At 39.5% G+C, this 14,244-nt stretch overlaps 1 protein-coding gene across 1 annotated transcript; it reads left to right on the top strand.

Moving 5' to 3' along the window:
- Positions 1–404: 404 nt before the first annotated feature.
- LOC133479864 (cholecystokinin-like) lies at positions 405–8,154 on the top strand. The gene is made up of 6 exons (XM_061777363.1): positions 405–563; positions 713–946; positions 2,067–2,151; positions 3,043–3,122; positions 3,940–4,120; positions 6,200–8,154. The coding sequence occupies exons 2-6, from the start codon at positions 923–925 to the stop codon at positions 6,334–6,336; spliced, it is 507 nt and encodes a 168-aa protein (XP_061633347.1). The 5' UTR covers positions 405–563; positions 713–922; the 3' UTR covers positions 6,337–8,154.
- The last annotated feature ends 6,090 nt before the right edge of the window (positions 8,155–14,244 follow it).

The raw sequence follows: 14,244 nt of genomic DNA, 5'->3' as shown, positions 1-14,244 counted from the left end.
GGAAGATTCAGTTCATGTTACCCTTACGACCATACCCGAGTTGTGTGTACACAGTCAGATTTACTGTACATGTTTGAATTGGATGTCGATCACGTGTACACAACTAGAAAAGTATCTCCTCCTTATTATTATTATACATACACACACACACGTGTGCGCACGCATGCATGCACGCACACACTCACATACACACGCTCTCTCTCTCTCTCTCTCTACGAGATTGCAGGCAAAATATATGAAAATAAAGTCGTAATTTTTTAATGAAAAGGTTTACTAGAAAGAAACAAGTCAATTTTATGACAATAACAGGGAAAAACAGCTGTGATATTCATAGAAAAAAAAGAGCATTTGTCTGTTCTGGAGAAAGAACTACAGGAAGTCCTCGAGTTACGACGCACTCGCCCTACGACGTTTCGACATTACGACGCCCGTGCCTCGTCCGCCATTTTGTCCCAGCACCATAGTGTTTCTGCTTAGCTAGTGCATAGTGCTTGTCTGTGTTTATGCGGCTGGAGTATCTTTGCCTTTTTCGCCCTCCTTTTTTCACACTCTCAGCAGTAATGGTAAGTACAGCATCTTATTTTTGTATTTTAGTTTCTTTATACGAAGTGTTAACCTTTCCTGCTACGGTCACCTGACCGTGGTCGGGAGACGCCTTCTCCAGGGCCGAGATTGTCCTCCTCGGGGTTAACTCCCTTCTCTCGTTGCACAGCTGAGCCGGGTGGCGGCAACAATAAAGGCACGAAGCACCGGTTTGCTGCAGGGCCAGAGAAGATCCCCCAGTGAGCTTCAAATGTGACCGTTTATAAACTAAAAAGCCAGCACAACAATGCAGGAGAGAAAAGATGTGCACAGATTGTTTTATCTTTCCTCCAACTTCACCATGAACTAACAAGGGAGGAATACAAAGCTAAGGACCGACATGCTGTTCTCAAGTCTACATGAGGTCAGTGAGTTGTGTTCTGCACTGAAATGAAAGCAACACACGTGACTTGTTGCAAACTGTAAGCAATTATATTTCACTGGTTAAGTTTTTGTTTTGTTGCACGTGCTATAAATGTGGTCAACCGGAACTTGTACCAGTATATACATCATATCGGCAAAAAGAAGTGCATTGTTTATATCGTAATAAAGATAGTATAAGGCGACCTTGAATGCTGTGAATAAAGATGTCAGGCGGTGATTGATACTTCAGATGGAACAGTCAGTTGAAAGCTTTTAAAAACCACACATCGCATTATTACTAAGACACCACGGTAACCTACATTGTGTGGCTTTCACCACTTAAGTATGAAGGACAGCCAGCATTTTTTCCAGTAAACACACTTATGCTGTTGTTTGCTTTCTGCCACCACATGTACTGTACCTTGTGCAGATTCTCTGTGGACAAGAACAACTTGTCAAGCAACCTTTAGTATTGAAGGCTGCGGTACATTCAAGTGTTTTGCCGCAGGTATAAGCATTTTGATAAAAGTATTGGCGGAGTTAGCTCATTTTAAAGGTTAAATCAGCAGCACTCTGCCAAACATTTTTCTGACGGAACAACTTTTTTGTATTGTTCGCAAACAATACACGCACGCATGCACAGTTCATTTGAGACAATCTCTGAGCATCCGACAGGAAAAAGTGGGAATTACATTACAATTCTCTTGTGGCTCATTAGGTCTAAACTTTAATCTGGTAGAAGAGCGAGAAATATACTGTATGTGTTAGGTTTATGACACAGAGGTGACCTGACATATGTCAACAAATCCTGTGGGTTTCATTGCCCATACCCACTTTGCCATCACTGAAATTGAAAGGGCACCAAAGTGCACAATGCTGTTTTGTTGTTACAAAGATTTGGAGAGGAACAAGTTGAAGCTTCAAGCAAAGATATGATATGTGCTGTTGGTAGTTTGTGTTGTCACACTCATGCTCTCTGAGTACATCTCTATGCGCAGTTGTGCACGACAAAGTGATTTGACGTGTTCACATGCGTCACCCGCTTCGGTTTCTGTACCAGAAGAAGCCCATCCTACTTGCCGAGGGCCCACCCCTTCTTGTGCGTGTGTGTGTGTATATAGAACATTGTGTCGTCTGTCTCACGCATTCACAACCTGACCGCTGAAGCAAACCTCTTGACGTCCTCGTCCACGCACACGGCTGTAGGTAAGTATCAGAAAAAATATTATTTTGGATTAGTTTCAGGCTTTCACTGGCTCAGCTATCTGTTCATGAGTTATCATGCAATGGTCCTTTTATCTTAAGTCCAATTATTTTTTTTTACAGTATTTATAAGCAGGTACACTGGATTCTTTAATCTGATTTATGAATGATGATTGATGAATTTAAATTCACTCAAGTTAAAAATGAGATTCAATAAGCTGCATTCTGTGAACCGTTAAAACTAAAACAAATATGGAATACTATCATTTAAAATAATCCAATTTATGATTGGTGCTATTCCATCCAAGTAGTGAATATATAATTACTGTCCAACGTTGTAGATCATGGCATTAGATGTTTACATCCTACCTTAACTTTCCTGGCATTATTGTTTACAAATGCATAATAGTTGTAAAAAGGCAGGAAAGGAGAGAAGAGGAGAAAAGTGAAGTGGCGATTGGTGGACTTTCTACACATAGCAGCTCATACTTCACAACCATTTGAATAATGTATATGTGACAAAGACTGGCTGCAACCAGGAATTATATTAGCTTTGAAAGAATGACTATTTACATCACCACCACTGTAAACGCCCAGAAGTGTGAGAAGGACAACACATGGCTCACAATTGATGCCTTCGGGAAAGCTTTATGTTATATTCAATTTCTATGTGTGTGTAGTACACAAGATGAGATATCCGTTTATGGGTAATTTGTTTAAAAGCTTTGGTCCTATTAGAAAAGAGAGAGTTATTCAAAGTTTGTATAGGGAACACACAGCGCAGTGGTTATCCATACAGTATATATTATTATTATATATCATACCTCATTTGGTTTTATATTTCTGTATTTTGAACTTTGATATTTCTTTTTACCCGCCATTTCATGCCTACAGGCATGAATGTATTTATCTATGTGGTCGTCTTCCTGGCTGCTGTGTCTAAGGTCTCCCTGAGTCTGCCCTCACAGTCCTTTGTAAGTGACACACGCACGCACACACAGAAGAGCAGCAGCATTATTATGACTGCATGCATCTTGCTTTGCTTTATGTGGCCCTCACATTATGTCTACAAGAGAAAAATGTTCCCACCAAAAATGTGTCATGTCAAGAGTTGGCCCTCCAATGACTAGAGTAACAAGGATGAACACGAGCGGACGCACGCACACACAAGAAGCAGTATTATGACTTCAGGTGTCTTGCTTTCCTTTGTGCAGCTGTCACATTATGTCTACAAGGGACATGTATCTCCACCAAAAAGGTCGTATGTCAAAAGTTAGTTACGTACAATAAATACACATACAGTATTATGACTGCAGATGTCTTCGTCTGCCTTTTGCACCATGTCATTGTAAGTTGTGTGGACCTTACACAGACCAGCACATCAATGCTAAGATTCGTTTTGTTTAAATTAAGTGATAGTTTATAACAATCGAACCAGTTTGTCCAATGTATTTGATTTATTTTCCACAGTAGTCGGAAGCTGTTCTCGGTTTTTCCCCTGAGCTGTAGATAGCTTTGTCATCAGCAAATAAGACACATTTGGAGACTTTGGTGACATTGCAGATATCATTAATATATAGTATGAATACTTTGGGGCCCAACACAGTTCCTTGGGGAATCCCATAAGTGATCTTTAAATGTTTGGGGTATTTATTATTAAGTTACACATATTATATAGCATGAGAAAGCTGGTCCACAAAAAAGTGGCAACTCAAGCACTATGGTTTGCACACACACAAACCACATGGTCCTAAGAAGACTTTTGAAACACGCCTCTCTTATCATCTCCAGATGATACACGACAGATCCGACAGCAATCCAGTCGTGTTGGATGGCCCGACATACAACCACATGCGCCAGGCCCGCTCTGCCGCAGCGCTCCCCTCAGAACAGCAGGCCAACCAGCCCCGGAAAGACGCAGAGGTTTTCAACACCTTGCGTCAGCTACTGGTCAGACTCATCTCCAGGAAAGGTGTGTGACAATGCGCTTGATGAGCATGACGAGGAACGGAGAGGATCTACAGTACTTACTCCTACAAGCTTTCTCTTCATCCAATCATGCTGTGCTGCAGTGCCACCATCTGGCATTTGCCGCCTCCCTCTTGCTTCCTAAGCTTTCAATCCATTATTCTCCTTGTTTTCCTGTTTTCTATCCTTTCGTCTATAGCTTTCTTTTCATTCCTTTCTTGTTTTCTTCCCTTCATCCCTTGACATTTCTCTTGGTTTTCAAGTCATTATGTATGCATCTTAGGGAAGTTATCACTGTGGTACAGTGGTGCTTGAATTGCGAACGTGGACTCACATAGTCCCTAAAAATAATAATACAGTGTTATGGGCATAGTCCTACCGTTAAGTAATTGACACCCCCCTAAAAAGCGCTGCTTTTCTATTAGACAGGGCTTTGGCCTGACTAAATGAAGCTCCTTCCCTCAATTCAACATACACTATATTGCCAAAAGTATGCGCTCACCTGCCTTGACTCAGAAATGCATTTAAGTGACATCCCATTCTTAATCCATAGGCTTTAATATGACATCAGTCCACCCTTTGCCGCTATAACAGCTTCAACTCTTCTGGGAAGGCTGTCCACAAGATTTAGGAATGTGTTTATGGGTATTTATGACCATTTTTTCCAGAAGCACATTTGTGAGGTTGCACACTGATGGTGGACGAGAAGAAGCCTGGCTCTCAGTCTCCGCTCTAATTCATCCAAACGTCTTCTATAGGGTTGAGGTCAGGATTGTGCAGCCCAGTTAAGTTCATCCACGTCAAACTCTCACATCCGTGTCTTTATGAACGTTGATTTGTGCACCGATGCACTTATGTCATGTTGGAACAGGAAGAGAACATCTCCAAACTGTTCCCACAAAGTTGGAAATGTTCAAAATATTAGCCCCTGAGCTTGAATGAAAGGAACTTTGAATGCTTCAGCATATCAAGAGATTTTGGACAGTCAAACAGTTTGGTGATTACCCCTTCCTGTTCCGACATATCTGTGCACCAGTGCACAAAGCAAGGTCCATAAAGACATGGATGAGAGAATTTGGTATGGATGAAATTGACTGGCCTGCACCTCAATCTGACAGAACATCTTTGGGTTGATTTTTAGTGGAAAGTGAGCCATGCCTTCTCATCCAATATGTGTCCTCACAAATATGCTCCTGGAAGAATGCGTAAAAATTCCCATAAGCTCAAACCTAAACCTTGTTGAAAGCCTTCCCACAAGAGTTGAAGCTGCAAAGGGTAGACCAACGTCGGATTATACCATATGGATTTAGACTGGGATATCACTTAAACGCATGTGAGTCAAGGCAGGTCAGCAAATATTTTGGCAATATAGTGTAGCTCCTTTGCGACAAGATGCCACAAGATGGTGCCATAGCACTACCTTTACATTAGACAGGGCTATAGCCTGCCTCAGCACAAAAACAGCAAATAGGTGATTTCTCTTTATCCAGCAAATAACAGAGGATATGTTAATAGTTTTAGAATTTGCAAGTAGCAAATTGAGAATATGAACATGACTGTATTTTCAATTTGTATAGAAGTGATGGTGCCCAAAGGGATGTTTTGATACACAATCAACTAATCACACTCACATTTACATCTGTGGACTCTTTGGTGCGGTGATTCCCAACCGCTGTACTATGGCACAATTTCTCTTCATCTATCTATGCTGGTGATGTATGTTGACAGACAGAATAATTAAATGCGCTTTCAATAGTTGGCAGAAGGCACAATTAACCTGTGTAACCACTGGTTGCCATCCATAAAACGGAATTTTTTTGCTTTGTGTTCAACTAAACAGGCCCAGTCTTCACACTTAAGTAAATTGTGAGTAAATTGAGACAAGATTATCGTTTTAGCATACAGTACATACCTTTTTGACATGTTTGTTTGATGTGTGCCATGAGCTTTTTCTAATGTAAAATATGTGCCTTGGCCCAATAAAGGTTGGGGAAAAACTGCTCTTGACACCATCAGAAGTATAGACACAAGTTACTTCATTAAACACGTAATGTTTACACATGCTTGTCTTGGTTTCTTCTAGGCATGCCCTACCAAAGCAGATCCCCCATCGCGAGCAGAGCCAGCGGTCTGGCGCCTGAGCACAGGATAAAGGACCGAGATTATGAGGGCTGGATGGACTTCGGAAGGCGCAGCGCAGAGGCATTTGAATACTCCTAAAGGCACTGCTTTCTTTCTTTCAATGCAGAGCTACAGTCCTCAACATTGCCAAAAAGCATCCCCTCAATATATGTCCTACTCACAGCGTACAGTTAAGCCCAAAATGATTCACACTCTTCCATATTGCTGGCATCGGGCAAGATCCTCATATCTCCAAAACCATAACTTTTCAGGAAACGCAACGCATTTTCAACACTCTAGAAAGGTCAATAATTTGTAAAAGTAACACACACACACACGGGTAATAACCAATAGTATACATTTGTGAAAAAATAAAAAATGTACCAAATTTGGACACGGGAGATAGATTTCCAGGTGGCACGGTGAACAACTGGTTAGCACATCTGCCTCACAGTTCTGAGGACCCGGGTTCAAATCCGGCCTAACCTGTGTGGAGTTGGCAGTTCTCCCCGTGCCTGGGTTTTCTCCGGGTACGCCGGTTTCCTCCCACATCCCAAAAACATGCATGCTAGGTTAATTGAAGACGCTACAATTGTCTGTCGGTGTGAATATGAGTGTGAATGGTTGTCTGTGTGCCTTGCGATTGGCTGGCGACCGGTTCAAGGTGCACCCCGCCTCTGGCCCAGAGTCAGCTGAGATAGGCGCCAGCACGACCATGATTATAGTGAGGTAAGCGGTACGGAAAAGAGATGGATGGATGGATGGGAGGTTTCCACCTGATGCCAGCGATATGTGTGCTTTTATTTGGAGATTGGCTGTAAATGACACAAGATAGTGGAAGACTTTAAGAAGTTGGGTTAGCATTACGAATGCGGAATGTTTGCCGTTTTCAGTGTTTCATTTTTATGTTTCACTTTTTGAAAAGTCTTAATTTCCCTCATTTTATTGGACAATTTTGAGGGCTCATAATCTTTTGCACCATTCTAAAGGCTCCTGATCATTTTAGCATAATCAAGAGCAGGGGTGTCAAACACATTTGAGTTCACGGGTTCCCCAGTATATATGTGGGCTTAATAAGCTACAAAAAAAAAATTAAAAGTTTTCCTGATTTTTGTATTGTATTGGTACAAATAATTACAAGTACATTTGGAAAATATTCACATTTATTGGTTATCTTGTTGCAAATCATATGAGCAATTTCTCAACAAAAATTTCAACAGTACATTATTATGAATCCGTTTTTTCTTTTACACTTGTGCAACTTGCAGATCAGATAAAAGTGCATCTATATATTCTACCATTTATACTAACTTAAGATCTAGAAATCTTTTTTAAATTTCCATAAATTTCTGCATCCATCTGGAAATTTGAATGAATCATTTCGGCAAAATGTACAAAAAAAAAAAAATAATTTAAATAAAAGAAAACAGCTTGTTAAGGCACAGTCGTGCAAAGACAATAAAGATTATAATTTATATATAAACAATCATTTGCCACTGTATGTGTAGTTTGCAGCTATAAGCCAATTTCCTAAATAAAAAGTCATTACAAAGGTTTCCACTGTATGACTAATTTTGATTTAACTGTATGTATACTCTATATTTATCCGTGGAAATCCCATATAATGGATGAATACCACTTGATTATAAAAAAAAAACACCCGACAATTTTTTTTCATTATGGAGATATGATGTATATTAATATAATAATCCCATTAGAACAATTTGTGTCATTGTAGACATCATTGTCTTTTCATCCCAAGTTGCTTCTTCCTGCTTCCTGTCTCATATATGATTTTTTTCCAGCAGTGGAATATTATAACTTCACTTGTCTTTTTCACATCTTGTCACAATGGGCTATGTATTGTATCAAATATTTCCAATTATTTTAAGCAAGAATAAAAATTGTTTCTAAGTGCCAAGTGTTCTATAGCAGTATCTTCCGAATACTCTTCTATGATAGCATAGCACAAGTGACAAATGTTGAACATAAAGGTTTGAAGAAGGTTGGTAACACAATGTTTCCACAAAGCTTACAATTTATATACTTTGCCGTGAAAAAGTATTGGCCCCCTTCTCAAATTCTTATATTTTTGCATTTTCCCACTTTAAGATAATCAAACAAATGCAAATACCAGACAAATATAACCCAAGTGAAGTTAAAATGCTGTTTTTAAATGGTGATTTCATTTATTAAGGGAAAAAACTATTCAGTTACCTGGCCCTGTGTGAAAAAGTACAGTAATTTCTCGTGTATAATGCGTACCTCCAAAGTTGACCTCAAAATTCTGGAAAACGCTTCAACCTATGTATAATGTATTTTTACAATGCATGATTTTGCTTCTACCCATGTGATCAAAACATTAAGTATTATCTGTATTTTGTTAGTTTTTTAAAAATAATTATTCTGAAGTTAAGCACTTTATTTGAACTCATAATACTTTTTATTTACTTGCTCTTATATTGAAATTGTGAGCACAGTTGTGCTCATATGTTTGATTACCCAGGCAGAATTTGAAAGATGTGTACAATACTTAAGAAAACATGAAGGACCAGGCAAAACACATTTAATTTTATTTTAATGGGATTCAAATTACACTGTCAAGCATTTCAGAAAAGCATTATCATTAAACAAAACATAACCATAAACAAATTAATGATTGTTGTTGTTCAGTCATCAGTCGTATTTAAAAAAAAAACTTCAGCCTGGGTATGTAACACAACTGTACATACAGTTAATACCCTTAATTTTTCATCCTTTGTTATATTGCAGCCATTTGCTAAAAACATTTAAGTTCATTTTTTCCTCATTAATGTACACACAGATCCCCATACTGACAGAAAAAATTGAATTGTTGAATTTTTTGCAGATTTATTAAAAAAGAAAAAATGAAATATCACACAGCCATAAGTATTCAGACCCTTTGCTGTGAAACGGGTGCGGTCCATTTCTTCTGATCATCCTTGAGATGGTTCTATACCTTCATTGGAGTCCAGCTGTGTTTGATTATACTGATTGGGCTTGATTAGGAAAGCCACACACCTGTCTATATAAGACCTTACAGCTCACAGTGCATGTCAGAGCAAATGAGAATCATGAGGTCAAAGGAACTGCCTGAAGACCTCAAGAAACAGAATTGGGGCAAGGCACAGATCTGGCCAAGGTTACAAAAAAAAGAGAAGAGCCTTGGTGAGAGAGGTCAGGAAGAACTCAAAGATCACTGTGGCTGAGCTCCAGAGATGCAGACGGAAGATGGGAGAAAGTTCTAGAAAGTCAACCATCACTGCAGCCCTCCACCAGTCGGGGCTTTATGGCAGAGTGGCCCGACGGAAGCCTCTCCTCAGTACAAGACACATGAAAGCCCGCATGGAGTTTGCTTTATATTAAAAAAAAAAAAAAAAAAAAAACACACACACACACACATACACACACACACACACACACACACACACACCTAAAGGACACCTAGATGGTGAGAAATAAGATTCTCTGGTCTGATGAGACCAAGATAGAACTTTTGGGCCTTAATTCTAAGTGGTATGTGTGGAGAAAACCAGGCACTGTTCATCACCCATCCAATACAGTCCCAACAGTGAAGCATGCTGGTGGCAGCATCATGCTGTGGGTGTGTTTTTCAGCTACAGGGACAGGACGACTGGTTGCAATCGAAGGAAAGATGAATGCGGCCAAGTACAGGGATATCCTGGACGAAAACCTTCTCCATAGTGCTCAGGACCTCAGACTGGGCCGAAGGGTCAACTTCCAACAAGACAATGACCCTAAGGACACAGCTAAAATAGCGAAGGAGTGGCTTCAGAACAACTCTGTGACTGTTCTTGAATGGCCCAGCCAGAGCCCTGACTTAAACCCAATTGAGCATCTCTGGAGAGACCTGAAAACGGCTGTCCACCAACATTCACCATCCAAACTGACAGAACTGGAGAGGATCTGCAAGGAGTAATGGCATTCCCCAAAAGACACATGGCTGTATTAGCTCAAAAGGGTGCTTCTACTAAATACTGAGTAAAGGGTCTGAATACTTATGGCTATGTGATATTTCACTTTTTCTTTTTTAATAAATCTGCAAAAATTTCAACAATTATGTTTTTTTTCTGTCAATATGGAGTGCTGTGTGTACATTAATGAGAAAAAAATGAAAAATGTTTTTTGCAAATGGCTGCAAAAGAGGGTTTCAAAAGCCATTTCTAAAGCTCTAGGATTCCAGCGAACCATAGGGAGAGCCATTATCCTCACATGGAGAAAACATGGAACAGTGGTGAAGCTTCCCAGGAATGCCCGGCCTACATAGATTACCCCAAGAGAACAGCAATGACTCATCCAGGAGGCCACAAAGGAACTCTAAAGAACTCCAGGCCTCCCTTGCCTCAGATAAGGTCAGTGTTTATGACACAACAATAAGGAAGAGACTGGGCAAAAATGGCATCCATGGCAGAGTTCCAAGGCCAAAACCATTGCTGACCAAAAAGAACAAAGGCTTGTCTTACTTTCGCAAAGAAATATCTGAATAATTCCCAAGACCTTTGGGAGAATATTATATGGCCGGACGAGATGAAAGTTGAGCTTTTTAGAAGGTGTGTGTCTCGTTATATCTGGCGTAAATGTAGCACAGCATTTCAGAAAACGAACATCATGCCAACAGTCAAACATGGTGGTGGTAGTGTGATGGTCTTGGGCTCCTTCAGGACCTGGACAACTTGCTGTGATTGATGGAACCATAAATTCTGCTCTTTAACAGAAAACCCTGAGGAAGAATGTTCAGCCATCAGTTTGTGACCTCAAGCTGAAGCTGCAGCATAATAATAATGTTTTTTATTATTATTTTTAAGCAACATTTAGCAATGTGCAGCAAATCAGCTATAAGATTTTTTTTTTTTTTTTGCATTCTCAATTTCTGTTAACTTTAAACTGAGGTGAATCCTCATAATACTTTAGTTTTTTCTCATCTTTAAAAAAGGATAGTCTACTGGAAGCTTTGGTAACAGGTGAGGTGATCTCACTCTGACCAGATACCAGGTCCATGCATTTGTGTTTTTTTTTGTTTTTGTTTTTATAAATACTTAGCAACGCTAGAAAAAACGTTACATACTGTACATAAAGTGCATATCCCCATTTTCAATGATTACAATTTAGTTCGGAACTCTTAAAGTTGAACCAAAGTCATTTTCGTGTTTTGTTTCTAAATAAATGAAATGAAAATGAAAACATGCAAATACTGAGTACAATTTAGTACTGAATTAAAATATATATATATATAGCTTAAAACCAGTGGTGCCCCTTCAGGGGACACGCCCATACAGTCCTGCAGCACAAGGGCGAACCTTAGTTTTCATGATTTCAGAACCTTATTTTACATAAATGGTGAATTTTGCATTCATTCTAATTTAGCAGGCTTTTTAAAAACACTCTTCTCGGTGGTGTGTCAAATTATAATAATAATAATATATATATAATATCATCAAAAGCTTCAGAGAATCTGGAGAAATCACTGCATGTAAGCAGCAAGGCCGAAAACCAACATTGAATACCCGTGACCTTTGATCCCTCAGGCGGCACTGCATCAAAAACCAACATCAATGTGTAAAGGATATCACCACATGGGCTCAGGAACACTTCAGAAAACCAATGTCAGTAAATACAGTTCGGCGCTACATCCGTAAGTGCAACTTGAAACTCTACTATGCAAAGCAAAAGCCATTTATCAACAACACCCAGAAACGACGCCGGCTTCTCTGGGCCCGAGCTCATCTAAGATGGACTGATACAAAGTGGAAAAGTGTTCTGTGGTCCGACGAGTCCACATTTCAAATTGTTTTTGGAAGTTGTGGACGTCGTGTCCTCCGGGCCAAAGAGGAAAAGAACCATCCGGACTGTTATGGACGCAAAGTTCAAAAGCCAGCATCTGTGATGGTATGGGGCTGTGTTAGTGCCAATGGCATGGGTAACTTACACATCTGTGAAGGCACCATTAATGCTGAAAGGTACATACAGGTTTTGGATAAATATATGCTGCCATCCAAGCAACGTCTTTTTCATTGACGCCCCTGCTTATTTGAGCAAGACAATGCCAAACCACATTCTGCACGTGTTACAACAGCGTGGCTTCGTAGTAAAATAGTGCGGGTACTAGACTGGCCTGCCTGCAGTCCAGACCTGTCTCCCATTGAAAATATGTGGCGCATTATGAAGCGTAAAATACGACAACGGAGACCCCGGACTGTTGACCAGCTGAAGCTGTAAAGCAAGCAAGGATGGGAAAGAATTCCACCTACAAAGCTTCAACAATTAGTGTCCTCAGTTCCCAAAGGTTTATTGAATGTTAAAAGAAAAGGTGATGTAACACAGTGGTAAACATGACCCTGTCCCAGCTTTTTTGGAACGCGTTGCAGCCATAGAATTCTCAGTTAAATATGATTTGCTAAAAACAAAGTTTATCAGTTTGAACATTAAATATCTTTGTAGTGTATTCAATAAAATATAGATCGTACATGATTTACAAATCATTGTATTGTTTTTATTTAACACAAGGTCCCAACTTCATTGGAATTGGGGTTGTAAACGCAGACAGCGTATTGCTTTCATTGTTTTTGAATTGGGGCGGCAGTAGCTCATTTGAAAAGGACTTGGGCTTTGGAGCCGGAGTGTCGATTTGAACAAAAAAAATGACAACTGGTTGTTGGCTAGAGTCTGCTTGCTGGCTCCTGTCGAGGTAACCTTGAGCAAGACGCTGTCCACAGCTTAAGTGGTGCAGCACTGTTTGCTCACCTCTTTCACTAGCTCTTCTTACATGTGTTTAACCTGGTTTTCCGTAAAGTGTGAAGTGCAAAACATCTATTTGGCACACCCATGTGGATATCGTTAGAAGTGCATTTATATTAAATGGATAAGGCAACACTAGACCGGCTCCAACGACCGGATACAAATTCCTTGTGTGTTTTTGGACATACTTTGCAAATAAAGATGATTCTGATTCTGAAATCTTGAGGCTGCTGTGACTGACTGAGTATAATATATTAAGGCTTTTGGAGTTGTTGGTTTGCTTTAGCATACTATCAAAGAGTACATGTATGCAACTTATTTTCCTGCATATAATAATGTTTTTGAAATATAAAAAAAAAAAAAAAGAATCAAAAATTTTTTTGTGAGTCTCTTTATTTATAGTGTCTTCAAACTTTCAGTTGTTGAGACAGGATAAGTGACAAGAAAACTTTCTTTTTTCCACATTAAGATATCATGTGATACACACAGAGGGAAAGTTGCCCAATACAATGTTGAATGTACTAAACGCATATAACGCACACTGTAAAATTGAAACACGAGATCAGCAGAACTACATTTATAACAGTTTCAAAAACAATAAAGAGTAATTCTAATTACATTTACACAGAAAGTGCCTGGAGCTTTCATATCTTTATTTCACATCAATACAACAAATATAGATCCAGGAAAAGATGTTTGCATTTTCTTAATATCTAGAACAGTCTTACTGGTTGTTATGCTACATTGTGGTGGGCTAACCTCAGTTGACTTGGTGCCTGCCCATGGTTTTAGGATCGGAATGTAAAAATGCAGCTCCTTTATTGTTAACCTGTTATTCTGTTTTTTTCAATGAAAGGTAAAAATGCAGATCTTAAAGTGCTGCACAAATATGAAAGAGGAGAAAATCACTGAACTGCTCTAATCTAATTCGCTACCTTTCCCAGCTGTCAATTCATCAAACAATCACAAGGCTGACATACAACCGGCCACACGTAAACACAGTGACACGGGGTAAAAAAACAAAACACACATTCATCGTGACATAGCAACCCAAATAGAAATGTTCTCTAAATGACACGTTGGCACTTATAGAATCAGGCCGGTTCTAACATACGCAACATCAGAATCCTTATTAAAGGGTCGTTAGTTTATGTACTATGAATTGTGACATCTTATTGCAATGCGGGACCAATTCTGAGATGTCTATAGGCTGCTACGTTAAAGTTAGTG

This window comes from Phyllopteryx taeniolatus, chromosome 6, assembly GCF_024500385.1.
Source record: "Phyllopteryx taeniolatus isolate TA_2022b chromosome 6, UOR_Ptae_1.2, whole genome shotgun sequence".
NCBI classification, from domain to species: Eukaryota; Metazoa; Chordata; class Actinopteri; order Syngnathiformes; family Syngnathidae; genus Phyllopteryx; species Phyllopteryx taeniolatus.
The sequence above is the reverse complement of the archived record's forward strand: the minus strand, read 5'-3'. Positions and strand labels throughout refer to the sequence as shown.